We start from the raw sequence: 27,105 nt of genomic DNA on the forward strand, positions 1-27,105 counted from the left end.
AGTAGAGAGGAAAGTGGTGATTCAGTCATCAGAAGGATAAAAACAGTTGCCTTGAGGGAAAACGTTTTAATTTCCCTCTAATAAAGTGAGCCTTGGAAGCAACATTACAACACAGAGCCTGAATATACTTTTTATCTACCAGTAATTAAGTCCCTGCTACATTTTAATTTAAATGAGACCCCAAAGGAAATATTTTCAGACTCCAAATCGCACTTAAGAATTATTAGAAAACAATGATTTTTTTTTTTTGCACTGCCTTTTCTTTGTATTAAATCCTACAAAGCAATTCTACAGAGCTCTATAAAGCTTTAGTTTAGAATGTAAATAATTTATCTCCTATTTTTCTTCCTTTCCTTTATAATGAGGACATCACAGGAGAATATAGCAATGGCTTGGAGAGCAGGAAGAGTAAAAGAACTCTGAGCTCCAGATAAGAGAAGCTAACAGTCTTCTGCTCTGCATCAACAGCTAGGGCAGTACAGCTTTCCTTTTAAGCCTTCAGTTGGGTGAACAGTTGCCACAAGCTACTCTTCAAAGCATGGCTGTTCAATGGCTGCCATGCTTTGAAAATATTTATTTACAGGCTATATTCATCTTCATTTAAGTGTCAGAAACAGTTAGACATTGCCATGCTCAAGATAAATAGGTTCACACTGCAACCATATCGTGTAATTCTACAATCCTGGTGGCCGATCCGCACAATGACTCATGCTTTGACATGATAGACTCCTACTCTCATGTCATACAACTTTTTACAAAACACCCTGCTACTGCTGCCATCATCATATCCAGCTTCCAAGGTGACAGACGAACCAGAGTCAGGTGAGAAGTCAATTATCATCTGTCCATCACCCCTCTGCTGGGTGAGAGAGCGACGGAGGGAGGAAATAGAGGTGAAGCTCGACTCTGTGTGTGAGACAGAGAGAGACTGAAGTATAAAATGAAACAGCTGATTTAACACAGGAAGTGTAAGGCTAATGGGTGTGTTTGTTTCGACTGCAACCTTTATTTCACTGAAAGACTGTCGTACCACACCTCAGTACAATCCTTGGCTAAACAAAAAGATTGTGGTTGTATGTTGTAGGCATACTCTCTGCCCCCACGGTGCCCTTATGGTGCATTGCCAGTCACATTGGCATCAGCAGTGGTACCATGCTGTGTCCAGGGATAAGACCAGCACTGGGCTGTGCCGACGCGCATACACTGAGCATGCAATGGTGTTAAAACTGAATTCCCCAAACTGGTGAGTAAGAGGGCTTATTTAATGTCATGCCATGCTAACTGACAAGATGGATGCCTACTAATTCAAACTTTTTTTGGCCAATCTCCTAAAATAAGATTTAAGTTTGAGACTGAAGTCTAGTGTAGCATGTTGACAATCCCTAGATCTGTGCCTGTAGGCAGCTTCTAACTTGAGCAACCCTGACCCCTCACCTCCTCCTGCTGGGGATGACTCCGACCTCATCTCCCTCTCCTTCGTGGGTCACCTGCCTCGCCTGCCACCACTCGTCATCGGAGGCGTTCATCACGTGAAGGATGTCTCCGAAGTGAAAGTTAAGCCCCTGGCTGGGCATCCCAGAGTCCTTTGTCCTGTTATAGTCAAACAGAGCCCTGGAGGAGGAGAATCAACATTACATCATCAAACAGCGCCCTGCAGATAAACAACAACTACAACAATAGATGAGGGTGGAACTGAGTCGTTTGTCTTGGCATAGTCAAATCGACCCTGCGGAGAGAGAAACAACATGACACATTCAATGATACTATATATCCTTCAGTAAAAATATATTTTTAGAGAGCTGTTAGTCAAGGAGGAGCCTTGTGTGAAAGACAAGGATTGCATGAAGCCTTATAAGAAACTGTGTCTGCATCAGGTGAGTGGAGGTATTCTTTATATAAAATACACAACACAACACACAGGGAAGGGAAGGCAACGACCATGATTTTACACCCTAGATTGAGTGATGATTTTCATTAGAAGTAGCAGCTATTCTTCCTGGGATCCAAACAAAACATAGAACATGACAAAATACAGAACACTAATGGACAGGAAACAGCAACACAAATTTAAACTAAGAGCACTAATACTAAAGAACAATACGACTATTTAAAATAAAGAAAAATAACATGAAAAATACTAAGAATATTATGTAGAGTGTGTGTTTGTATGTGTTCACAGTCCATGCTGTTATTTGAGGTGTTGTTTGATCTTTTTTTTAAACAGATTTTATTGCTTGCCTGAATTACCTGAGGTGGAAGAGAATTCCATGTAGTCATTGCTCTATACAGTACTGTGGGTCTCCCAGCCTCTGTTCTGGACTTGGGGACTGTGAAAAGACCCCTGATTGTGTGTCTTGTGGGGTATGTATGGGCTTTTCAGCTGTGTGGTAGCCCTTTCCTGCAGTCAAATGACCAAATCGCCTTCTAGTGGCCTCATGGGTGGAATGTTATGTTTTTCATAATTAATAAACATTACAAAAAACCTGCTGAAAATCCGGTGTTTCTATGTCAAACGGTTTTGTTGATTTCAGTCTTCTGTGATGTATATAAAGTGTAATATTGGAATGCAATCTCCAAATTGAATACATTTCAAGTCTATATCTGACATGGTACAGGTGTCTTCTTTTTTTAAAGCCCATAACTGTGAGTGAGGTGTACACTTTTGTTTCAAAGTAGATTTGTTTAAGACTACCAAGAAACACACACTGTGTGTCCCTGATTTAGCCGACTGCAGTAAAAGGTTAACTGGATGAACAGACAATTCGGTACTTTCAGCACATCAATACTTCTTACAAAGACCAGCAATGATGCAGTCAATCTCTCCTCCATTCTGAACCAGGAGAGACTGACATGCATGTTATTGTTCTGGGCGAGCTGCATCCTTTCTATATCCTTTTTTGCCACACCTGACCATACAACCGGGCAATATTCAAGATGTGACAAAAACAGAGCTTGCAGGACTTGTTTGGTTACATGTGATGTTAAAAAAGCAGAGCATCTCTTTATCACAGAAAAACCTCTCCCCATCTTTACAACAATAGAATCAATATTCTTTGACCATGAAAGTTTACAATCTAATATAACACCAATAACTTTAGTCTCTTCTACTTGCCACATTATTCATTACCAGATTCCAGTGGCAAACTGTGACTATTGGACCTAGGCATTCAGTTGGGGAAAACATTTCCAATACGTCATATCAAATTCAGAAATCAAGAAAACAGAAACAGAGCATCACTTAATGCGCCCTATATTATATGGCGTAGTCGGACCATTCTAGTGCAGGAGAAGCAATGCTTTTTGATGACAAAAACCAAACAGGCCTGAGCCGTGCTTCAGAGACATCACACGGAAAGTCAGAGTTGAAACATCAACAGTAGCGGTGCGTTTAAATCACAGGGGAACAAGCCAGGACAAAAAGCCATATTACAACTTATGTTGTGATAATTGCGTTGGTTAGGCTATTCTATAACTCGTTAGAAATGCATTCATACGCCACCATGATATATAGGCTAAGGTCGAAAAGCCATACATCGATTCACAGAAACGGTTCCAAAAGACATCAGTCACACTCACACAGTGACGGAATAAATTCAACCACACATAGGCCTAACTATTGATTCAGGACCATGGACAGTTACTGCGAGTCAGAGCAAAGAAAACAGGTGCGCTGCCTCCACTATTTCAGCATCATGCTGAAAGAGAGTGCCGATAGAAACAGCAGTAACACACAGCATCAAATAATGTTCAAGAATAAGCAGTCCATTCACTAGAAAATAATAAGCCAGTAGTCCCCAATACAAAAACACAACCATTTAGAAATTCCAACAAAAAATGAACAAGCCAGCTATTGCTTCCCATTTCAAACATATTTTATCACGTTCAGCACACAAAATAACCGGTGGTCTAAAGTTCAAATGCAACAATGTCTCACTCGCATTATATCAAAGAGATGAATAGCAACAGCAAGCAAACCACAATTTTAAAAAACAGTGCCACTCACCAGATGATGGTAATTTGAAAACAAAGTCCCTCCTCCAGTCCTTCTTTATGAAATGGGCAATGACAGGGTCATGAAGTTTGTCCTTTGATTTTATATTAGAGATAAGTATTTTCTCAATTGAGATTAAAGCCAAGGCTGACAGTCGGGTCTGTCCGGTGGTTTTCCTGGAGTAAGTCTTGATCCGTTTCAGGGCGGAGAATGTCCTTTCAATTGAGGCAGTGGACAGGGGGATGGTCAAGACCAGACAGGTAAGCAGATACAGTTGGTACACACTCTCATTAAGCCTCTTCTGCCAGTGAAAGTGGAGGTCCTACCCTCGAAGTCAGACATGGAGTACATCACTGTGAGTTCCGTTTTGAGCCACGCCAGATCAAAGTTGGGCCCATAGCTTTCCTCGAGACTTGAGAACGCAGTATTTTATCGTTGTGAGAAAGAGTCTCTGTGTGCTTCTGCTCGTTAAGCTGAAGGTCTACTCTTGTGTCCCCAAATGTTTTTGAACTCACCGTAGCTCGCAGGTGTGAAGTTAAGTCTTGGTGGCGCAGAGCTGACTTCGTAAAACTGTCTAGGTCTCTTTGAAACCAGTACTGGCCCAGGTTGATGTCTTATCGGTGCTGAAGAGTAGCCAATCCCAGTAGTAGGTCTACAGCTGTGGTCACCAACCTTTTCTGAGTCAAGATCACTTTGAGTCAAAATGCAAACCGAGATCTACCACTCAGATTTTTAAACATGACTTAAACACAAGCCTATGCAACATTAAACAATTAAAAACAGTTCTGTAGCAATAAGGTTTGTGCAGTAGGCTATAGGCCCAATGCATTATCACTGCATATTGGCTATGCTCGAATTGCCCTGCCAATGTTGTTCTTCTCAGACCATTTAGAAATTATATTTAAAACATGTAAGTATATGATCACACTGCTAATAGAAGATTTGTTGTATTACTTGTGAGGCACAGCTGAGTGAACATAATAATTAGTTTTTTTTTTTTACTGGACTGATGGCCTGCATCTTATGGTCAGTCTGAGGGGAGGGAGGGAGCAGCAGTGAGGCTGCCTCTCACCCGACTCACCGTCCCTCCACTCTCCCTCCCACCTCTGAGAAAAGGGGACACAGTCTTCCAGCTGATGGCGAAACTCACGTCGCACTGCATTATTTCTGCCTCATACACCAATTCATGTTGTTACTCCTATGACCAGCCAGAGAAAGTTAAATACACCACGATATTAAAAAAAGACACAAGCCGCTATTGTTTATCGGAACACTTTGCTATACTAATTCATTGCAGCTGCAGTGCTGGTTGTAGCGTGAGTGGAAGTAGGGAAAACGCAAACTTTATGGCTTATAAAAGTGTTGACAGTGCTAAACAACAACTTAAACATGAACTTGCTAAAAAAATGAACAGCTTTTTGCTGTATTCGTTGAGTCTCTAGTCATGGTTTTAAAAGTTTTGAAAAAGCTCACAGTATCAACAATGCTGTGCGTTCGAGGCTTCTTTTAACAGTCTATTGCTCGAGGGCACTGTGCTGACACAGTTATCTGAGCAATCTGATTGGCCAGCGGTAGGCCTATAGGTGCACTTGAAATGCTCTCTGGGCCTGCCGGGTAGGCGGAGTTCTAACTTCAGGCACATGAAATTGGTAAAAAACAGTTTGCCTTCCCGACAAAAGGCTGCTGAATAAAGTGCACCTACCGCCAACAGCACGAAACAAAAATGGGGATGGTGTTCTTGGGGTCATAGGCAGCATTCCTCCTCCTCTAAACACGGCGAGTTGAGTTAATGCAAAGAGCTCCATTTTGGTCTCATCTGACCACAACACTTTCACCCAGTTCTCCTCTGAATCATTAAAATGTTCATTGGAAAACTTCAGACGGGCATGTATATGTGCTTTCTTGAGCAGGGGGACCTTGTGGGCGCTGCAGGATTTCAGTCCTTCACGGTGTAGTGTGTTACCAATTGTTTTCTTGGTGACTATGGTCCCAGCTGCCTTGAGATCATTGACAAGATCCTCCCGTGTAGTTCTGGGCTGATTCCTCACTGTTCTCATGATCATTGCAACTCCACAAGGTGAGATCTTGCATGGAGCCCCAGGCCGAGGGAGATTGACAGTTATTTTGTGTTTCTTCCATTTGCGAATAATCGCATCAACTGTTGTCACCTTCTCACCAAGCTGCTTGGCGATGGACTTGTAGCCCATTCCAGCCTTGTGTAGGTCTACAATCTTGTCCCTGACATCCTTGGAGAGCTCTTTGGTCTTGGCCATGGTGGAGAGTTTGGAATCTGATTGATTGATTGCTTCTGTGGACAGGTGTCTTTTATACAGGTAACAAGCTGAGATTAGGACTACTCCCTTTCAGAGTGTGCTCCTAATCTCAACTCATTACCTGTATAAAAGACACCTGGGAGCCAGAAATATTTCTGATTGAGAGGGGGTCAAATACTTATTTCCCTCATTAAAATGCAAATCAATTTATAACATTTTTGACATGCATTCTTCTGGATTTTTTTGTTGTTATTCTGTCTCTCACTGTTCAAATAAACCTACCATTAAAATTATAGACTGATCATTTCTTTGTCAGTGGGCAAACGTACAAAATCAGCAGGGGATCAAATACTTTTTTCCCCTCATTGTATCTAGGCCTTCCAGAAGAACAGTGCCACCCACTGAGCTATGGTTCCACTAATTCTGAGTACCACTCTCTTTATCTATCATTCCACTCCTTGCCACTCCTTGTCATTGCCAAAGAGACTGGCCTTTCGGCAATCTCAACGTTCAATATGCACTGGATTTAGGGCGGAGTTGCTCATTGGTTGTTGGAAACAACATTAATATTTTCCATGACAACATGTGGAGCCTCGAAAATTGAATTACAATTTATAACAAAGTCAAAAACAAACATTTAGCTGTTAGCTAGGCAAGTTGATGTATTTTGAGGCTAAGATGTTTTGAGGCTAAGACGTTTTATGGTTGGAATTGCTGTATGTATTTAGTTTGAGAATTTAGATGTGAGCCAGAAACTTTTGAAAGACTGGTTTCATCTGGACAACATTTGCATAATCGTTGTGATTGGAGGATAGCTGTGTGTGTGATCGAATCAGGATAACATCCTCTGTTCTCCTCAAACTCATTAATTATATAAAGTTCATATTTGAAGATGTCAGAAAGGTCAGTCTCTATGGCATATGACATGGAGTACAGGGGGTGGATTAGCTAAAGTGACTGGTACCCAGGCTAGTTCCCACCCATTGCAAGTCAAACTGTGATTGGTTCATTCCACTGTCACTCCAGAATTCTGCTCTAATACAGTTGAATGGCAGAGGCCTTCTGTCCAGCTACTAAAGGCCTAGCCAATGGCTGGCTGAGCTAGCTAGATTTCTCGACCCAGAGGCCACCAAAGAAAAATCATGATTGGATATTTTTTTCTCTTCAGTATACACACTGAAGAGATAAAAACAGAAGATCATTCAAATTATTGAAATATTAAATAGAAATTCAAATGACATTTTATTTTTTTAAAAACACATTTTATATATATACAGCTGAAGTCGGAAGCTTACATACACCTTAGCCAAATACATTTAAACTCAGTTTTTCACAATACCTGACATTTAATCCTAGTAAAAATTCCCTGTCTTAGGTCAGTTAGGATCCCCACTTTATTTTAAGAATGTGAAATGTCAGAATAATAGTAGAGAGAATGATTTATTTCAGCTTTTATGTCTTTCATCACATTCCCAGTGGGTCAGAAGTTTACATACACTCAATTAGTATTTGGTAGCATTGCCTTTAAATAGTTTAACTTGGGTCAAACGTTTCGGGTAGCCTTCCACAAGCTTCCCACAATAAATTGGGTGAATTTTGGCCCATTCCTCCTGACAGAGCTGGGGTAACTGAGTCAGGTTTGTAGGCCTCCTTGCTCGCACACGCTTTTTCAGTTCTGACCACAAATGTTCTATAGGATTGAGGTCAGGGCTTTGTGATGGCCACTCCAATACCTTGACTTTGTTGTCCTTAAGCCATTTTGCCACAACTTTGGAAGTATGCTTGGGGTCATTGTCCATTTGGAAGACCCATTTGCGACCAAGTTTTAACTTCCTGACTGATGTCTTGAGATGTTGCTTCAATATATCCACATCATTTTCCTTCCTCATGATGCCATCTATTTTGTGAAGTGCACCAGTCCCTCCTGCAGAAAAGCACCCCCACAGCATGATGCTGCCACCCCCATGCTTCACAGTTGGGATGGTGTTCTTCGGCTTGCAATCACCCCCTTTTTCCTCCAAACATAACAATGGTCTTTATGGCCGAACAGTTCTATTTTTGTTTAATCAGACCAGAGGACATTTCTCCAAAAAGTACGATCTTTGTTCCCATGTGCAGTTGCAAACTGTAGTCTGGCTTTTTTATGGCGGTTTGGGAGCAGTGGCTTCTTCCTTGCTGAGCGGCCTTACAGGTTATGTCGATATAGGAATCATTTTACTGTGGATATAGATACTTTTGTACCTGTTTCCTCCAGCATCTTCACAAGGTCCTTTGCTGTTGTTCTGGGATTGATTTGCACTTTTCACACCACACCAAATTACATTTATCTCTAGGAGACAGAACACGTCTCCTTCCTGAGCGGTATGACGGCTGCGTGGTCCCATGGTGTTTATACTTGCGTTCTACTGTTTGTACAGATGAACATGGTACCTTCAGGCGTTTGGAAATTGCTCCCAAGGATGAACCAGACTTGTGGAGGTCTACAATTATTTTTCTGAGGTCTTGGCTGATTTCTTTTGATTTTCCCATGATGTTAAGCAAAGAGGCACTGAGTTTGAAGGTAGGCCTTGAAATACATCCACAGGTACACCTCCAATTGACTCAAATGATGTCAATTAGCCTATCAGAAGCTTCTAAAGCCATGACATCATTTTCTGGAATTTTCCAAGCTGTTTAAAGGCACAGTCAACTTAGTGTATGTAAACTTCTGACCCACTGGAATTGTGATACAGTGAATTATAAGTGAAATAATCTGTCTGTAAGCAATTGTTGGAAAAATGACTTGTGTCATACACAAAGTAGATGTCCTAACCGACTTGCCAAAACAATAGTTTTTTAACAAGAAATTTGTGGAGTGGTTGAAAAACGAGTTTTAATGACTCCAACCTAAGTGTATGTAATCTTCCGACTTCAACTGTATACAGAAGATAGCCCTATTTGGTAAAAGACCAAGTCCATATTATGGCAAGAACAGCTCAAAAAAGCAAAGAGAAACAACAGTCCATCATTACTTTAAGACATGAAGGTCAGTCAATACGGAACATTTCAAGAACTTTGAAAGTTTCTTCAAGTGCAGTTGAAAAAAAAAAACGCTATGATGAAACTGGCTCTCATGAGGACCGCCACAGGAATGGAAGACCCAGAGTTACCTCTGCTGCAGATAATTCACAGAGTTCAAGTCACAGACACTTCTCAACATCAACTGTTCAGAGGGGACTGTATGATTCAGGCCTTCATGGTCGAATTGCTGCAAAGAAACCACTACTAAAGGACACCAATAAGAAGAAGAGACCTGCTTGGGCCAAGAAACACAAGCAATTTACATTAGACCGGTGGAAATTTGTCCTTTGGTCTGGAGTCCAAATTTGAGATTTTTTGTTCCAACCGCCGTGTCTTTGTGAGACTCAGTGTGGGTGAACGGATGATCTCTGCATGTGTAGTTCCCACTGTAAAGCATGGAGGAGGAGGTGTTGTGGCGTAGGGGTGTTTTGCTGGTGACACTGTCTGTGATTTATTTATAATTCAAGGCACACTTAACCAGCATGGCTACCACAGCATTCTGCAGTGATACGCCATCCCGTCTGCTTTGGGCTTAGTGGGACTATCATTTGTTTTTCACAGGACAATGACCCAACACACCTCCAGCCTGTGTAAGGGCTATTTTACCAAGAAGGAGAGTGATGGAGTGCTGTATCAGATGACCTGGCCTCCACAATCCCCCGACCTCAACCCAATTGAGAGGGTTTGGGATGAGGCGGACGGCAGAGTGAAGGAAAAGCATCCAACAAGTGCTAAGCATATGTGGGAACTCCTTCAAGACTGTTGGAAATGCATTCAAGGTGAAGCTGGTTGAGAGAATGGCAAGTGTGTGCAAAGCTGTCATCAAGGCAAAGGGTGTCTATTTGAAGAATCTCCAATATGAAATATATTTTGATTTGTTTAACACTTTTTGGGTTACTACATGATTCCATATGAGTTATTTCATAATTTTGATGTCTTCACTATTATTCTACAATGTAGAAAATAGTAATAATAAAGAAAAACCCTTGAATGAGTAGGTGTGTCCAACTTTTGACTGGTACTGTATATATATAAAACCTTAGGCCTTCTCTGAACACACCCTGGCGCCGATGAAGATGACGGCCTCGCGACTAGCTTTTAGGAAACGTTGCAGTATTTTGTTTCTTTTATGTATAATTTTTTACATTATTAGCTCAGAAAGTGTTTTGCATCATTACATACAGCCGGGAAAAACGATTGGATATCAGAGCAGCGGTAACTCACCAGCATTACGACCAGGAATACGACTTTCCCGAAGCAGATCCTTTGTTTTCTCTCCCCAGGGCAACTTAACTGATTCCAGCGGCCGACCCAAAACATCGCCGGTGGAGGAGAGGCACACGGAGCGGCCTGCTGGTTCGACTTAGGAGGCACGCACACCACCAACCGCTTCCAAGTATTCTACTCGCTAATGTTCAGTCTTTGGCTAACAAGATTGACAAACTACGGGCAAGGATTTATTTCCAGAGAGACATCAAGGCCTGTAACATACTCTGTTTCAAGGAAACATGGCTCTCTTGGGATATTCTGTCAGAATCGGTCCAGCCAGATGGGTTCTCAGTTCATCGTGCAGACAGGAATAAATATCTCTCCAGGAAGCAGAAGGGTGGAGGTGTGTGTTTCATGATTAACAACTTATTTACATTTACATTTTAGTCATTTAGCAGACGCTCTTATCCAGAGCGACTTACATGAGCAATTCGGGTTAAGTGCCTTGCTCAAGGGCACATCGACAGATTTTTCACCTAGTTGGCTTGGGTATTAGAACCAGCGACCTTTCGGTTACTGGCACAACGCTCTTAACCACTACCTGCCGCCCCATGGTAGCCGCGTCCTCAGAGCATGCGCAAACCAGCTGGCTGGTGTGTTTATGGACATATTCTCTCCCTTTACTCATGGTGTTATTGTAATAACATACAGGAACTCGAGTCCTTCTGTTCCCCCGACTTAGAATATCTCACAATCAAATGACGACCATATTATCTCCCAAGAGAATTTTCTTCGACTATAGTCACGGCCGTGTATATCCCCCCTCAAGCCGATACCACGACGGCCCTCAAAGAACTTCACTGGACCTTGTGCAAACTGGAAACCACATATTCTGAGACTGCATTTATTGTAGCCAGGGATTTTAACAAAGCACATTTGAGGACTAGGCTGCCGAAGTTCTACCAACATATCGACTGTTGTACTCGCGCTGTTAAAATCCTCGACCATTGCTATTCGAACTTCCGGGATGGTTATAAGGCCCTCCCCCGCCCTCCTTTTGGCAAATCTGACCACAACTCCATTTTGCTTCTCCCTTTCTATAGGCAGAAACTCAAACAGGATGTACCTGTGCTAAGGACTATTCAACGCTGGTCTGACCAATCGGAATCCACGCTTCAAGATTGTTTTGATCACGCGGACTGGGAAACCGTGGATAGATGGCAGCATTCACGCAAGTCTGAAAGTGCGAACCACCGCATTAAACCATGGCAAGGTGACTGGGAATATGGCAGAATACAAACAGTGTAGCTACTCACTCCGCAAGGCAATTAAACTGGCAAAACATCAGTATAGAGACAAAGTGGAGTCGCAATTCAACGGCTCAGAGACGAGACGTATGTGGCAGGGTCTACAAACAATCATGGACTACAAAAGTAAAACTAGCCACGTCGCCGACACGACGTCTCGCTTCCAGACAAGCTAAACACCTTCTTCGCCCGCTTTGAGGATAACACAGTGCCACTGATGAGGCCCACTACCAGGGACTGTGGCCTCTCCTTCTCTATGGCCGACGTGATTAAGACCTTTAAGCATGTTAACCCCCGCAAGGATGCCGGCCCAGACGGCATCCCTAGCCGCGTCCTCAGAGCATGCGCAAACCAGCTGGCTGGTGTGTTTATGGACATATTCAATCACTCCCTTTCCCAGTCTGCTGTTCCCACATGCTTCAAGATGGCCACCATTGTTCCTGTACCCAAGAAAGCAAAGGTAACTGAAATTAAATGACTATCGCCCTGTAGCACTCACCTCTGTCATCATGAAGTGCTTTGAGAGACTAGTCAAGGATCATATCACCTCTACCTTACCTGTCACCCTAGACCCACTTCAATTTGCTTACCGCCCCAATAGATCCACAGACGATGCAATCACCATCACACTGCACACTGCCCTATCCCATCTGGACAAGAGGAATACCTATGTAAGAATGATGTTCATTGACTATAGCTCAGCATTCAACACCATAGTACCCTCCAAGCTTATAATTAAGCTTGAGTCCCTGGGTGGGAACCCCGCCCTGTGCAACTGGGTCCTGGACTTCCTGACGGGCCGCCCCCAGGTGGTGAAGGTAGGAAACAACATCTCCACTTCGCTGATCCTCAACACTGGGGCCCCACAAAGGTGCGTGCTCAGCCCGCTCCTGTACTCCCTGTTCACCCATGACTGCGTGGCCAAGCACGCCTCCAACTCAATCATCAAGTAAGCAGATGACACAACAGTAGTAGGCTTGATTACCAACAAGGACGAAACCGCCTACAGGGAGGAGGTGAGGGCTCTGGGAGTGTGGTGCCAGGAAAATAACCTCTCATTCAACATCAACAAAACAAAGGAGATGATCGTGGACTTCAGGAAACAGCAGAGGGTGCACCCCCCTATCCACATCGACGGGACCGCAGTAGAGAAGGTGGAAAGCTTCAAGTTCCTTGGCGTACACATCACCGACAAACTGAAATGGTCCACACATGCAGACAGTGTGGTAAAGAAGGCGCAACAGAGCCTCTTCAACCTCAGGAGGCTGAAGAAATTTGGCTTAGCACCTACAACCCTCACAAACTTTTACAGATGCACAATTGAGAGCATCCTGTCGGGCTGTATCACCGCCTGGTATGGCAACTGCACCGCCCACAACTGCAGGGCTCTCCAGAGGGTGGTGCGGTCTGCCGAACGCATTACCGGGGGCAAACTACCCGCCCTCCAAGACACATACAGCACCCAATGTCACAGGAAGGCCAAAAAGATCATCAAAGACATCAACCATCCAAGCCACTGCCTGTTCACCCCGCTATCATCCAGAAGGCGAGGTCAGTACAGGTGCATCAAAGCTGGGACCAAGAGAATGAAAAACAGCTTCTATCTCAAGGCCATCAGACTGTTAAATAGCCATCACTAGCACATTAGAGGCTGCCACTGCCTATTGAAATCACTGGCCACTTTAAGAAATGGAACACTAGTCACTTTAATAATGTTTACATATCTTGCAATACTCATCTCATATGTATATACTGCATTCTATTCTATAATATTATACCGTATCTTAGTCCATGCCGCTCTGTCATTGCTTGTCCATATATGTATATATTCTTAAATCCCATTCCTTACTAGTTTTGTGTGTATTGGGTATATGTTGTGAAATTGTTAGATATTACTTGTTAGATATTACTGCACTGTCGGAGCTAGAAGCACAAGCATTTAGCTACACCCGCTATAACATCTGCTAAACACATGTATGTGACAAATGAAATTTGCTGAATCACACTGCCAGATTCAGCTGAGGTCCAGTACCTAGTGAGTGATTTGTACAAATACAATGCTTTTGGTTTTAGAATTGTTCTAGAGACTTCGTCTCAGGCCTAACAACACCTGTGCCAAACACCGGCTTCTCGGTCGTTATCACTTAAATAGAGAACAGTAAAGGGCCAAGACTGCTCCCTTGTGGAATACCACACTTGTTGTACCTTGGAGAAACTTCCATTAAAGAAAACCCTCTGTGTTCTATTAGATAGATATATCTCTATCCATGATATGACAGGTGATGTAAAGCCATAACACATTTTTTTCAATAACAAATATGGTCAATAATATCAAAGGCTGCACTGAAATCTAACAATACAGCTCCCACAATCTTCTTATCGATTTCTTTCAGCCAATCATGTAATTTGTGTCAGTGCAGTACATATTGAGTGTCCTTCCCTATAAGCATGCTGAAAGTCAGTCGTTAAATTGTTCACAGAGAAATAGCATTGTATCTGGTCACAATTTCTATTAGTTTCCTGAGAACTGGCAGCAAGCTAATTGGTTGGCTGTTAAAGTTAGCAAAGATGAGATTGTTTGACAGGTCCAAAAAGCCCCTGTCAGAGAGTCTGTAGCTACTCTTTCTGTCTATGATAGACTGAAGAAGCATGATAAATATGGATGGACTGAGTTCAGATACAGATCACAATGACTGAGCACTGAGCAGGCACATGGAATATATGATCCATATCTGAAAAGATGCAATAATAAACATATGTCGCACACAAAAGACAGCTCAGGAGAGATTTTCCAACCGCATAAACTTTACATTGTGTGTGTGTTCTGACTAAGCGAGCGTGGCTTTCCTGAGACAAATCAGCCCACCGAGATCCAGGATGTTAAGTAGGGCATGAACATGTGTGTGTGTGTGTTCGTGTGTGTGTCTGCCTGCTTAGAAACTGGAGCTGAAGTAACAGCCATCCCCTAGCGTCCAGGCTGTATCATCCCCATGCCTTTCCTTCATCAATAAAACAGGGCTGTACTCCAGCACTGGGACTGATATACAGTAGCTGAGAAATAGGAATACTAGGATACTAAAAGAGGAAAAACACTAGACAGTGTCTAGGTCAGAAAAATGTTAAGTCCACATACTCTAGGTACTGTAGGAAAAACAGAAGCCATCACACTTACTGTACTGTACAGTGCCTTTCTAGTGTAATAATCCTATAGTGACAGCCACAATTCAATTATGGTATAATATTTGTATTTATTAAAGATGTGCATGACAGGTCAAAACAAATTGAATGATCGAGCACTGAGAACAATGAGCAGCAATAACATTAACCGTAATGTTCCTGCCAATGTTACATCATTTTAATGTAGTCTGATAATAAGAATTTCTGAAGTGTGTCACACCTTTTACTATTTTTTGAGGGGAAATAAATGTCTTGAGACAGGTACATACAGCAACACACACAGCTCCAGCTGCCAGATCAAAAATAGCCATAGGATTCTACAGGCCTTTCTCAGATTGTGTTATTATGATCAATAAAATAGTGTAAATCATTTTTCGCCCATCTGCTATGAGGTCATCCACCTTGACCACCCACCCAGGCAGGCTTCCTGTGAGTGTTTCCAGCTACAGCTCTTAAAGAGAAGACTACATCTTACTGTAGTGCAGCAGCCAGCCGGGCAGTGCCAGGGGCAAAACATCCTGGTTAAAAGCAGCTAATTCAAATGTGGGGTTCTCTGTTTTCTAGCCACTTCTCCTCTGCTGTAATGAGATGGAAGGCAGCACAAAGTAGAGGGGATACTAAACGCTACAATGCACCAGATCCACAGGGCTGCCTGACGGCAAACTGACCAAAATTATCCTGCTGTCATTTTTGGCTAATCCTGGCCTCTGTAGAGCCCAGTGGGACCCACAGTCCCTTGAGTATAACTGAGGGCTGCCCCCTAGGGGATACTATAGTTTACCACAGCCCCTGAGCTATAGTTCTAGCTAAACGGATCACTGATTGAACTATTCTAATGTGGAGCGGGAGGTGTTGTTAAGTAAGTTAGAACTCAGGGTAGATGTTTGAGCAGTGGAATACTAGCCGTTCATTGCATTTCATCTGTTGTCCGTCTGTGCTATAACTTTCCTACATGATACGGAGTGCTATTTTTATGCATGCAGTTCTAGACGTCTGTAAAGGAAATAATTCCGCAAAGCTTGGATTTCCATAATGCAGTATATTTTCTGTTGCTGGAAGTATGTGTAAGAAGGATGGTTTTAGGGACTGGTTCCAGTTTCAATCACCTAAAGATCCACCAGCAGAGAGACTAATCATGTTAGGGAGACTGGGACTCAAACCACTGGGACTAAATCCTTCTCCACATATTCCTCTATATATAAAGCCATGTCACAATAGTATTTGTAAGCAGACCTTCAAATCAAGTGCTACCAGCTCTGAACGCAAAGGGCAGCTCAACACTCACACACACTGGACACTCAACACTGCTTTTCCAACGCCCTGCTCCAGCAAGCATAACACCTCTCCTCTTTGTAAAGGTTATAGTGGCCTAACACAGACCTGATGTCACGGCCAGTCTCTTCATCTGTCCTCTCCACAGTTCTCCTCAGCCTGGGGCCTGACTAAGCCCCAATATGTCAAGCCCAGTCTGCTGCTCTCCTGTCTGGTACCACTGCTCTGTTTTCTAACAAACCTCGGCCAAACCAAGATTCTCGACAATACACTGTCAACATTCTGATTCATAGATGTGCATTCTCTTTGGCAAATAGGAATAATGATTACTGTATCTGGTGAATTCAACTAAATATAATAAAATCAAATACATTTCCAGAGTGTATGTTTGTACTGCAGGTATAACGACTGCTGTCAGATCAGAGTTTCTCTAGTCTGGAGCCAGTTCGTTCTAACCAGTATATACTGTAGTCTCAGGATGCTTCATTGTCCCTGACCTCTAACCCCTAAACTCTCCTCCAGTAGAGCAGGTCATGTGAGTCTGATTGACAGGAGCTCCTTAGGTTGGGAGAAAACTGTGAAGTCTTCACTACAGTAGTCTGGGTCAATGAGTCAACCTCCAGCGCTCTCAGGGCCAATAATAAGACTGCACATGTGCTCCAGAGAGGTCAAGAGTGCAAGAGGAGTGCATCAGTGTGCACTGGCTAGCACCCAGGGGAGGATGAAACTGTTCAAGTGAGCACTGTTGAACACACAAGAGATAACTTGAGACTGCATCAGAGCCCACTGCCAAAGACAGGGCAGGGTCCAACATTTGCTGTGTACATATTCTTGAAGAAATTCAGTGTGGCTTCTTGTTGTAAACTATTTTGTTCGTTATGTATTGTATAACACCGAAAATACACAATGTTACAAAAGGTTGGATCTGCTTACTCCACAATTATATTTTAACTACTTGTCAAAAATCACTACTCATATAAAATCAGTGTTTGGAGACACATGGCTTTGCCTGAGTCTGTGTGATAAAGGTCTTATGTCAGCTGGTTTAATGTCTTATTGTGACATGAGGTTAAAGATCTGGGTGTCATTCTCTATCTCTAACCGTTATTCACCACTGTTCTCCCTGTACACCAGGGTTGGGCATGTAACAGTGACGTTCCCCCCTCCCCTGGGCCTGCTGTGTACAGGAGGCAGGCTGGGCAGACGCAGATAAGACCTGAATGGCCCAGTCAAACGAGCCCTGATACAGCTATTCTCTATTATCATGCTGTCTACATAATAATGGAGGAAGGCCAGCCATATCAGGGCTCCAGTCAACATAAAGGACAATGGATTCTCTGCAATTAATCAACAGCGCAGCAGATCCAATCACTTCAGATGGTGCTGAAAAGGCCTGAGTGTGTGTGTGTGTATTGTTGTCTATGTGCCTGTGTCAACACAGACAGAGATACAGAGAAGACTCGATCAATCTCAGGGTCAGTGCTCCTGTGCTCCATCCATATGGGTTGAATATTGACAATGTCATTTTGTGGACAATAAATGTTTCCTTTTTCTATTCTCCTCAGACTGAAAGCCACAGTGGTGGTAAAGTGAATTGATAGCGTCATGCAGGTAAAGGAGGTGGTCAAAGTACCCAGAAAGTACAGACAACAGCCTCCAGACAATTTGATACCCAGTACCATTCCAAAGTTTGGACACACCTACTCATTCAAGGGTTTTTCTTTATTTTTTACTATTTTCTGCATTGTAGAATAATAGCGAAGACATCAAAACTATGAAATAACACATATGGAATTATGTAGTAACCGAAAAAAGGTTAAACAAATCAAAATATTTGTTATATTTGAGATAGCCACCCTTTGCCTTGATGACAGCTTTGCACACTCTTGGCATTCTCTCAACCAGCTTAATAAGGAATGCTTTTCCAACAGTCTTGAAGGAGTTCCCACATATGCTGAGCACTTGTTGGCTGCTTTTCCTTCACTCTGCGGTCCAACTCATCCCAAACCATCTCAATTGGGTTGAGGTCGGGTGATTGTGGAGTCCAGGTCATCTGATGCAGCACTCCATCACTCTCCTTCTTGGTCAAACAGCCCTCACACAGCCTGGAGGTGTGTTTTGGGTCATTGTCCTGTTGAAAAACAAATGATAGTCCCACTAAGCACAAACCAGATGGGATTGCGTATCGCTGAGGAATTCTGTGGTAGCCATGCTGGTTAAGTGTGCCTTGAATTCTAAATAAATCACTGACAGTGTCACCAGCAAAGCACCCCCACACCCTCACACCACCTCCTCCATACTTCACGGTGGGATCCATACATGCGGAGACATGGCGGTTGGAACCAAAAATCCCACATTTGGACTCATCAGACCAAAGGACAGATTTCCACCGGTCTAATGTCCATTGCTCGTGTTCCTTGGCCCAAGCAAGTCTCTTCTTCTTATTGGTGTCCTTTAGTAGTGGTTTCTTTGCAGCAATTCGACCATGAAGGCCTGATTCACACAGTCTCCTCTAAACAGTTGACGTTGAGATGTGTCTGTTACTTGAACTCTGTGAAGCATTTATTTGGGCTGCAATCTGAGGTGCAGTTAACTCTACTGAACTTATCCTCTGCAGCAGAGGTAACTCTGGGTCTTCCTTTCCTGTGGTGGTCCTCATGAGAGCCAGTTTCATCATAGCGCTTGATGGTTTTTGCGACTGCTCTTGAAGAAACTTTCAAATGTCTTGATATTTTCCGAATTGACTGACCTTCATGTCTTAAAGTAATGATGGACTGTCTTTTCTCTTTGCTTATTTGAGCTGTTCTTGCCATAATATGGACTTGGTCTTTTACAAATTAGGGCTATCTTCTGTATACCACCCCTACCTTGTCACAACACAACTGATCGGCTCAAACGCATTCAAAAGGAAAGATATTCCACAAATTAACTTTTAACAAGGCACAACTGTTAATTGAAATGCATTCCAGGTGACTACCTCATGAAGCTGGTTGAGAAAATGCCAAGAGTGTGCAAAGCTGTCATCAAGGCAAAGGATGGCTACTTTGAAGAATCTCAAATATAAAATATATTTTGATTTGTTTAACACTTTTTTGGTTACTACGTGATTCCATATGTGTTATTTCATAGTTTTGATGTCTTCACTATTATTCTACAATGTAGAAAATAGTAAAAATAAAGAAAAACCCTGGAATGAGTAGGTGTGTACAAACCTTTGACTGGTACTGTATATAGCATATATAATCCAAAGTGGCTCATCTCTGTAACTTCATCTTCACTGATCTGACGAGACAGATGGAAGCAATATGGTGCATGCCTATCAGGAGTCTGCTTTTTCACCTGTCGAGTTCCTTCATATCAAATCAAATCAAATGTTATTTGTCACATGCTTCGTAAACAATAGGTGTAGACTAACAGTGAAATGCTTACTTTATGAGCCCTTCCCAACAAAGCAGAGAGAAAAATAGAAGAATTATAGAAAAAATTATAACAAGAGAAATTAATACACAATGAGTAACGATAACTTGGCTTTATACATAGTGCTGTCGGAGCGGCGCTTCCTCACTTTTTTCAATTTGAGAATACACGGAGATAAATTCTAAAAATATATATTTAATGACCACAAAAATTCCATGAAAAACGATAGAATGACAAACCAAATAAATATGTATAGCAGACTAGAGGTAGGTAAATGGTGGTTTCTTCCCTGTATTCTCTCTTGCGGTGGCGAGAATGATGAATACAGCGTGTAAGCTACACAATACAATGAAATGCCTACTCGCAATAACGCTCTCCTTGCAAACATTGCAACGATATTAAGCAATACGTATTTGTATTGACATTAGGCTATAACCTACAAATAGCTATACCACCTAGTCGGATGCCTATTAGGCTATACTGCACATTATTGTTGTTTGTTCCTGAACTGGCCGAACGACAGAGCTATCCTTCAGCACGACAAGTTGGTTCAACTTCTTTAACAATATTCAGCACCACGAAGGGTGCTCCAATCGCTTAAAAGGACATCTCATCAAGATCTGTTGCCTACGCCTAATAGTCATACTCATCACTTATTATTACTTTTATTACAAATAGAAGATTATCACTTCTCACAATGGTGCTTGTTTAGTAACGTTAGATCAAAGCTGAATCAATGTCTCGCAAGATCATATAATGATTAATTTGCATTTAACATAACAGAACAGAATAGAATATAATACCATACCATAGTAGGCCTATAACATTACTGTTACTCCAAAAACACCTAATTTCTAATGAGATTTTAGGATGGTTTGCTGAAGCTGAATAGTCACTTTCTTTTCTCATGCGCCACAACTCAACAGAGCGCACCACTAGGCAGGATGTATGCTTTGATTAAAACAAAATACAAGAAAGGCTAGCATTTTGTTAACACCATCTGCTCTAATTCGCTCACGAAACAGTAATTCAATAATATATAAATACATATCCCCATGAACTTAATTGAGATCAATTAAATGATTGGCATGGAGATGCAGTTTGGACGTTTCACCGGTAAAACATGATGAATTATCATTCACAATTGACAGTGATGATGGCATATTTTGAAATAAGGTAGCCTATGCCTAACTTAAAAATATAAAATGTTCTTTAGACAATATGTGGGCATAGGCAGACGTTGCAAATGGAGGATGCCTTTTATGCAGATTATATAATGATAGGTCCTCTGTAGCTCAACTGGTAGAGCCCGGCGCTTGTAACGCCAAGGTAGTGGGTTCGATCCCCGGGACCACCCATACACAAAAATGTATGCACGCATGACTGTAAGTCGCTTTGGATAAAAGCGTCTGCTAAATGGCATATTATTATTTATTATTATTATAGGCTATTCAATCTGTCGTTACAAACTTTGATTGAGAAAACGATGACGTCATACATAAATAAAAAACACTCCCTCCCCTAAAGAAATTGCACTAACCATGTCGATGTGCAGGGGTACGAGGTAATTGAGGTAGATACAGTATGTACATATAGGTAGGGGTAAAGTGACTAGGCAACAGGATAGAAAACAAACAGTAGCAGCAGCGTATGTGATGTCAAAAGAGTGCAAAAAGTGTCAATGCAGATAGTCTGGCAACTATTTAGTTAACTATTTAGCAGTCTTATGGCTTGGGGGTAGAAGCTGTTCAGGGTCCTGTTGGTTCCAGACTTGGTGCATCGGTATCGCTTGCCGTGCGGTAGCAGAGAGAACCGTTCATGACTTGGGTGGCAGGAGTCTTTGACAATCCTTAGGGCCTTCCTCTGACACCGCTTGGTATAGAGGTCCTGGATGGCAGGGAGCTAGGCCCCAGTGATGTAATGGGCCATTCACACTACACTCTGTAGCGCCTTGCAGTCGGATGCCAAGCAGTTGGCATACCAAGAGGTGATGCAGCGAGTCAAGATGCTCTCAATGGTGCAGCTGTATAACTTTTTGAGGATCTGAGGGCCCATGCCAATCTTTTCATCCTCCTGAGGGGGAAGAGGCGTTGTCATGCTTTCTTCACAACTGTGTGTGTGTGGACGATGTTAATTACTTAGTGATGCGGACAACGAGGAACTTGAAGCTCTCGACCCGCTCCACTACTGCCCCGTCAATGTGGATGGAAGCGTGCTCGACCCTCCGTTTCCTGTAGTCCACGATCAGGTCCTTTGTCTTGCTGACGTTGAGGGAGATGTTGTTGTCCTGGCACCACACTGCCAGGTTACTGACCTCCTCCCTATAGGCTGTCTCATCAACGTCGGTGATCAGGCCTACCACCGTCGTATCGTCAACAAACTTAATGATGGTGTTCGAGTTGTGTGTGGCAACGTAGTCGTGGGTGAACAGGGAGTACAGCAGGGGACTAAGCACGCACACCTGAGGGCCCTCCATGTTAAGAGTCAGCATTGGGATGTGTTGTTGCCTACCCTCACCACCTGGGGGTGGCCCGTCAGGAAGTTGCAGAGGGAGGTGTTCAGTCCCAGGGTCCTGCTTAGTGATGAGCATGGAGGGCACTATGTCATTGGTATGCAAATTGGTGTGGGTCCAGTGTGTCTGGGATGATGGTGTTGAGCCATGACCAGCCTTTGAAAGCATTTCATGACTACAGATGTGAGTGCTAGTCATTTAGACAGGTTACCTTGGCGTTATTTTGCCACAGGGACTATGGTGGTCTGCTTGAAACATGTAGGTATTACAGACTGGGTCAAGGAGATGTTAAAAATGTCAGTGAAGACACTTGCCAGCTGGTCAGCGCATGCTCTGAGTACACGTCTGGTAATTCCTCTGGCCCCGCGGCCTTGTGAATGTTAACCTGTTTTAAGGTCTTACTCACATCGGCTACGGAGAATGAGATAACACAGTCATCCGGAACAGCTGGTGCTCTCATGCATGGTTCAGTGTTGCTTGCCTTGAAGCAAGCATAGAAGTAATTTAGCTAGTCTGGTAGGCTCGCTTCACTGGGCAGATTGCGGGTGGGTTTCCCTTTGTAATCCGTGATAGTTTGCAAGCCTTGCCACATCCGATGAGTGTCAGAGCCGGCGTAGTAGGATTCGATCTTTGTCCTGTATTGACTCTTTGCCTGTTTGATGACTGGCGGAGGTCGTAGAGGGATTTCTTATAAGTGTCCAGAATAGTGTCCCGCTCCTTGAAAGCGGCAGCTCTAGCCTTTAGCTCAGCGCGGATGTTGCGTGTAATTAGGCTTGGGCAGTATCATACCATCCTTCTCTCATCCCGGGATTTACGGTATTACCGGCATAGCACACAAGGGGCACTAAAAATGCAAGAAATCCCCCTTAGGCCTCTATTACCAGAATGCTAACAAAATTAACCTAGTAGCGAAATCACATAGAAGCTGTTAGCTAAATGCTAATGAGTGAAAACAAACAAACTAATTGCAAATACAGGCAAATACAGCTCATAAAGTTATACAAGCATAGCTAGTAGCTACCGAATGCCATTTTCAGTGAGTGTGGACATTTACAAGCGAAAGTGAACAAGAGAAATTGTGCAAATGACCAAAGTTGTGATGGAGGCTTTTCTGAAGGAAGAGCAACATGTGTACAGAGCAGAGGGACGAAGAACGGAGGAGAAAAAAAACGCTAGTAGGAAGCACAGGGACAAAATGGAAACTGTACAGAACTCATCCAGATTTCTTTGACTTCTGGCAGAAAGCCATTATAAGATATCTGAAGGCAAAAGTAGTGAATTGCATACAAGTGTAACTTCATCACCTCATGTACGCCGCACAACAAAGATTCACCGATAGATATAGAATGCTATGGACTCACCAGCTCCCACTTTCTCCTGTTGTGCTATTTATAAACAAACACGTGACTGGCTCAACTGTTCTGGGGAACTATGGTAAGCTTCATAATGTAAAATAATGTGACAGGTGAAATGAAAAACGCAATCTGCTTTATCTCTTAACGTATTGCACAAGTTAACTGCAGGTATTAACTTAAAAAGTAGCTACAAATATTCACATTTATTGAAAAATGTAAAATAAATAGTTTTGACGGTTATGACGGTATTGAAAAACCATCCAGTAACTATTTCCAAATACCCCGGTATACTGTATATACGGTATACCGCCCAAACCTACCTGTAATCCCTGGCTTTGTTTGGGATATGTACGTACGGCCACTGTGGGGAGTACAGCATCGATACACTTATTAATGAAGATGGTGACTGATGTGGTAAACTCTTCAATGTTATCGGATGAATCCCAAAACATATTCCAGTCTGTGCTAGCGAATATTACAGTTCTATGGTCCCGTTGACAGGATAGTGTTGAATAGAGCTCATCCAGTTTGTTCACCAACAGAGGGTAGAGGCAGTTTATTTGCTTGCCAACGTAATCTCGTCAGGATGCCGGCCCTTTTGCACCATCGCTTCCTCTTTCGAGTCCTGGGGATTAGGGCTTGGTCTGGAGTATGCAGAACTTCCAGAGCTACTGACTAGTTGAAGTAGGACTTTTCATCCAAATCGAGGTTAGTGATCAAGGCTGTTCTGATTTCCAGAAGCTGTTTTCGGTCATAGGAAATGATGGCAGAGATATTATGTACAAAAAAAGTTAAGATCATCATAAAAACACACAAAATAGAAGAATTGGTGAGGAGCCCATCAACCCACTGCTCTCCACTTGTCGGATCAGTGCAGAGGTAGAGAAGGACATTAACAGATGAAGTCATAGACGTGATCAAAAGGGTTTATCAAGTAGTTGTACCTGACATAAAGAAATTATAAAGGGGTTATAGAGTAGTAATTACCTGACGTAGAGTGTTCTCTTTTGGCTGGTCCGTAGAGAGCCAGAGCCCGAGCTGATATTACTGTTCATCATCTGCTCCCGAAGATCATGGATTTTGGCTTCAAACTGAGTGTACTCTGGAAAACAGAGGAAAATAGGAAATTAACAACATGAACATTTGAAAACTGGCAGTAGTCTGGAAAATAAGAGACAGAGATAAATCCTCTGAAGGAAAAGGAGAAAATCTGTTGTATGGAAAGAAGACTCTGTTCTGCAGAGGAACATCTCATTCCAAAATCATGGGCATTAATATGGAGTTGGTCCCCCCTTTGCTGCTCTAACAGCCTCCACTCCTCTTGGAAGGTTTTCCACTAGTTGGAACATTGCTGCGGGGACTTGCTTCCATTCAGCTACAAGACCATTAGTGAAGTCGGGCACTGATTTTGGGTGATTAGGCCTGGCTCGCAGTCGGCGTTCCAATTTATCCCAAAGGTGTTCGATGGGGTTGAGGTCAGGGCTCTGTGCAGGCCAGTCAAGTTCTTCCACACAGATCTCGAACAAACCATTTATCTATGGCCCTTGCTTTGTGCACATTAAGCATCTCCAATCAAGAGATCTAGAATCGTCTTCCTATATCGCAACAAAGCCTCCTTCACTCATGCTGCCAAACATGCCCTCGTAAAACGGACTATCCTACCGATCCTTGACTTCGGCGATGTCATTTACAAATTAGCCTCCAACACTCTACTCAGCAAATTGGATGTAGTCTATCACAGTGCCATCCGTTTTGTCACCATAGCCCCATATACTACCCACCATTGTGACCTGTACGCTCTTGTTGGCTGGCCCTCACTACATATTCGTCGCAAAACCCACTGGCTCCAGGTCATCTATAAATCACTGCTAGGCAAATCCCCGTCTTATCTTAGCTCACTGGTCACCATAGCAACACCCACCCGTAGTCTGCGCTCCAGCAGGTATATCTCACTGGTCATCCCCAAAGCCAACACCTCCTTTGGCCGCCATTCCTTCCAGTTCTCTGCTGCCAATGACTGGAACGAACTGCAAAACTCTCTGAAGCTGGAGACTTATCTCCCTCACTAACTTTAAGCATCAGTTGTCAGAGCAGCTTACCGATCACTGCACCTGTACACAGCCCATCTGAAATTAGCCCACTCAACTACCTCATCCCCTTATTGTTATTTATTTTGCTAATTTGCACCCCAGTATCTCTATTTGAACATCATCTTTTGCACATCTATCATTCCAGTGTTAATACGAAATTGTAACTATTTTGCACTATGGCCTATTTATTGCCTTACCTCCATAACTTGCTACATTCGCACACACTGTGTGCACACTGTGTGCGAATATATCAAAACTGTTCGCTGCTCTGGCACCCCAATGGTGGAACAAGCTCCCTCACGACGCCAGGACAGCGGAGTCACTCACCACCTTCCGGAGGCATTTGAAACCCCACCTCTTTAAGGAATACCTGGGATAGGAAAAAGTAATCCTTCTACCCCCCCAAAAATTGTAAAGTGGTTATCCCACTGGCTATAGGGTGAACGCACCAATTGGTGAGTCGCTCTGGATAAGAGCGTCTGCTAAATGACGTAAATGTGCCCTTGAGCAAGGCACCTAACCCTAATTGCTCCTGTAAGTCGCTCTGGATAAGAGCGTCTGCTAAATGACTAAAATGTAAATATGTAAATGTATATATGTTCTGTTTGTATTTTTGACTTTATGTTTTGTTTACCCCATATGTAACTCTGTGTTGTTGTTTTTTTTTATCGCACTGCTTTGCTTTATCTTGGTTGTAAATGAGAACTTGTTCTCAACTGGCTTACCTGGTTAAATAAAGGTGAAATAAAAAATTAAATAAAAAAATTGCCATGCTGAAACAGGAAAGTGCCTTCCCCAAACTGTTGCCACAAAGTTGGTAGCACAGAATCGTCTGGAATGTCATTGTATGCTGTAGTGTTGAGAGAGAGAGAGAGACAGAGAGAGAGAGAGAGAGAGAGAGAGAGAGAGAGAGAGAGAGAGAGAGAGAGAGAGAGAGAGAGAGAGAGAGAGAGAGAGAGAGAGAGAGAGAGAGAGAGAGAGAGAGAGAGAGAGAGAGAGACAGAGAGAGAGAGACAGAGAGAGAGAGAGAGAACCGGTTTATGTCTCTCTGGCTGCAACGTCTGACCAAATCTCTCTCATCTCTTCTGAAAAGATGAGAGGAATTCTGAGAATAGGAGAGGACTACCAGTAGCTTTTACTCTGGTTAAGACTGAAATCAGTTATCCCATGCAGACATGTGTAGGTGAGAGAGTTATAAACTGATTTAGGGCTTGGTAGAAGTACTGTAATGCTCTGAGCCAAATCAAAACACATCTGTAATACATCATTAAGAGCATCATCAATTAAGAGCCTCCAGTTAGTTTAGACTTTTTGGAAGCCTTGGTTAAACCCTGTCTCCAGTCAGAAGAGACAGTAATGGAGAAAATGCTCTTGTTGAATAATTCTGATGTTTTTGCCTACTTTGTAGTAATGCTCTTCTCACTTCTCCAACCCACTGGCTT

The 27,105-nt window shown here is 42.8% G+C and overlaps 1 protein-coding gene across 16 annotated transcripts in view; it reads right to left on the reverse strand.

Moving 5' to 3' along the window:
• LOC121540404 (disks large homolog 1-like) overlaps nt 1-27,105 on the reverse strand; it is a 309,734-nt gene that overhangs the window by 12,181 nt on the left and 270,448 nt on the right. For all 16 annotated transcript variants that reach the window (XR_006657467.1, XR_006657468.1, XM_045207754.1 and 13 more), the window contains 2 exons: nt 24,561-24,675; nt 1,435-1,611 (listed from right to left, as the gene is read on the reverse strand). Coding sequence is in view for 14 of the 16 variants with exons in the window: in XM_045207754.1 (XP_045063689.1) it covers nt 1,435-1,611; nt 24,561-24,675 (292 nt within the window). In the remaining 2 variants the exon portion in view is untranslated. The remainder of the gene's footprint in view (nt 1-1,434; nt 1,612-24,560; nt 24,676-27,105) is intronic.

The sequence above is a fragment of the Coregonus clupeaformis genome, chromosome 26, assembly GCF_020615455.1.
Source record: "Coregonus clupeaformis isolate EN_2021a chromosome 26, ASM2061545v1, whole genome shotgun sequence".
In the NCBI taxonomy this organism is placed as follows: Eukaryota; Metazoa; Chordata; class Actinopteri; order Salmoniformes; family Salmonidae; genus Coregonus; species Coregonus clupeaformis.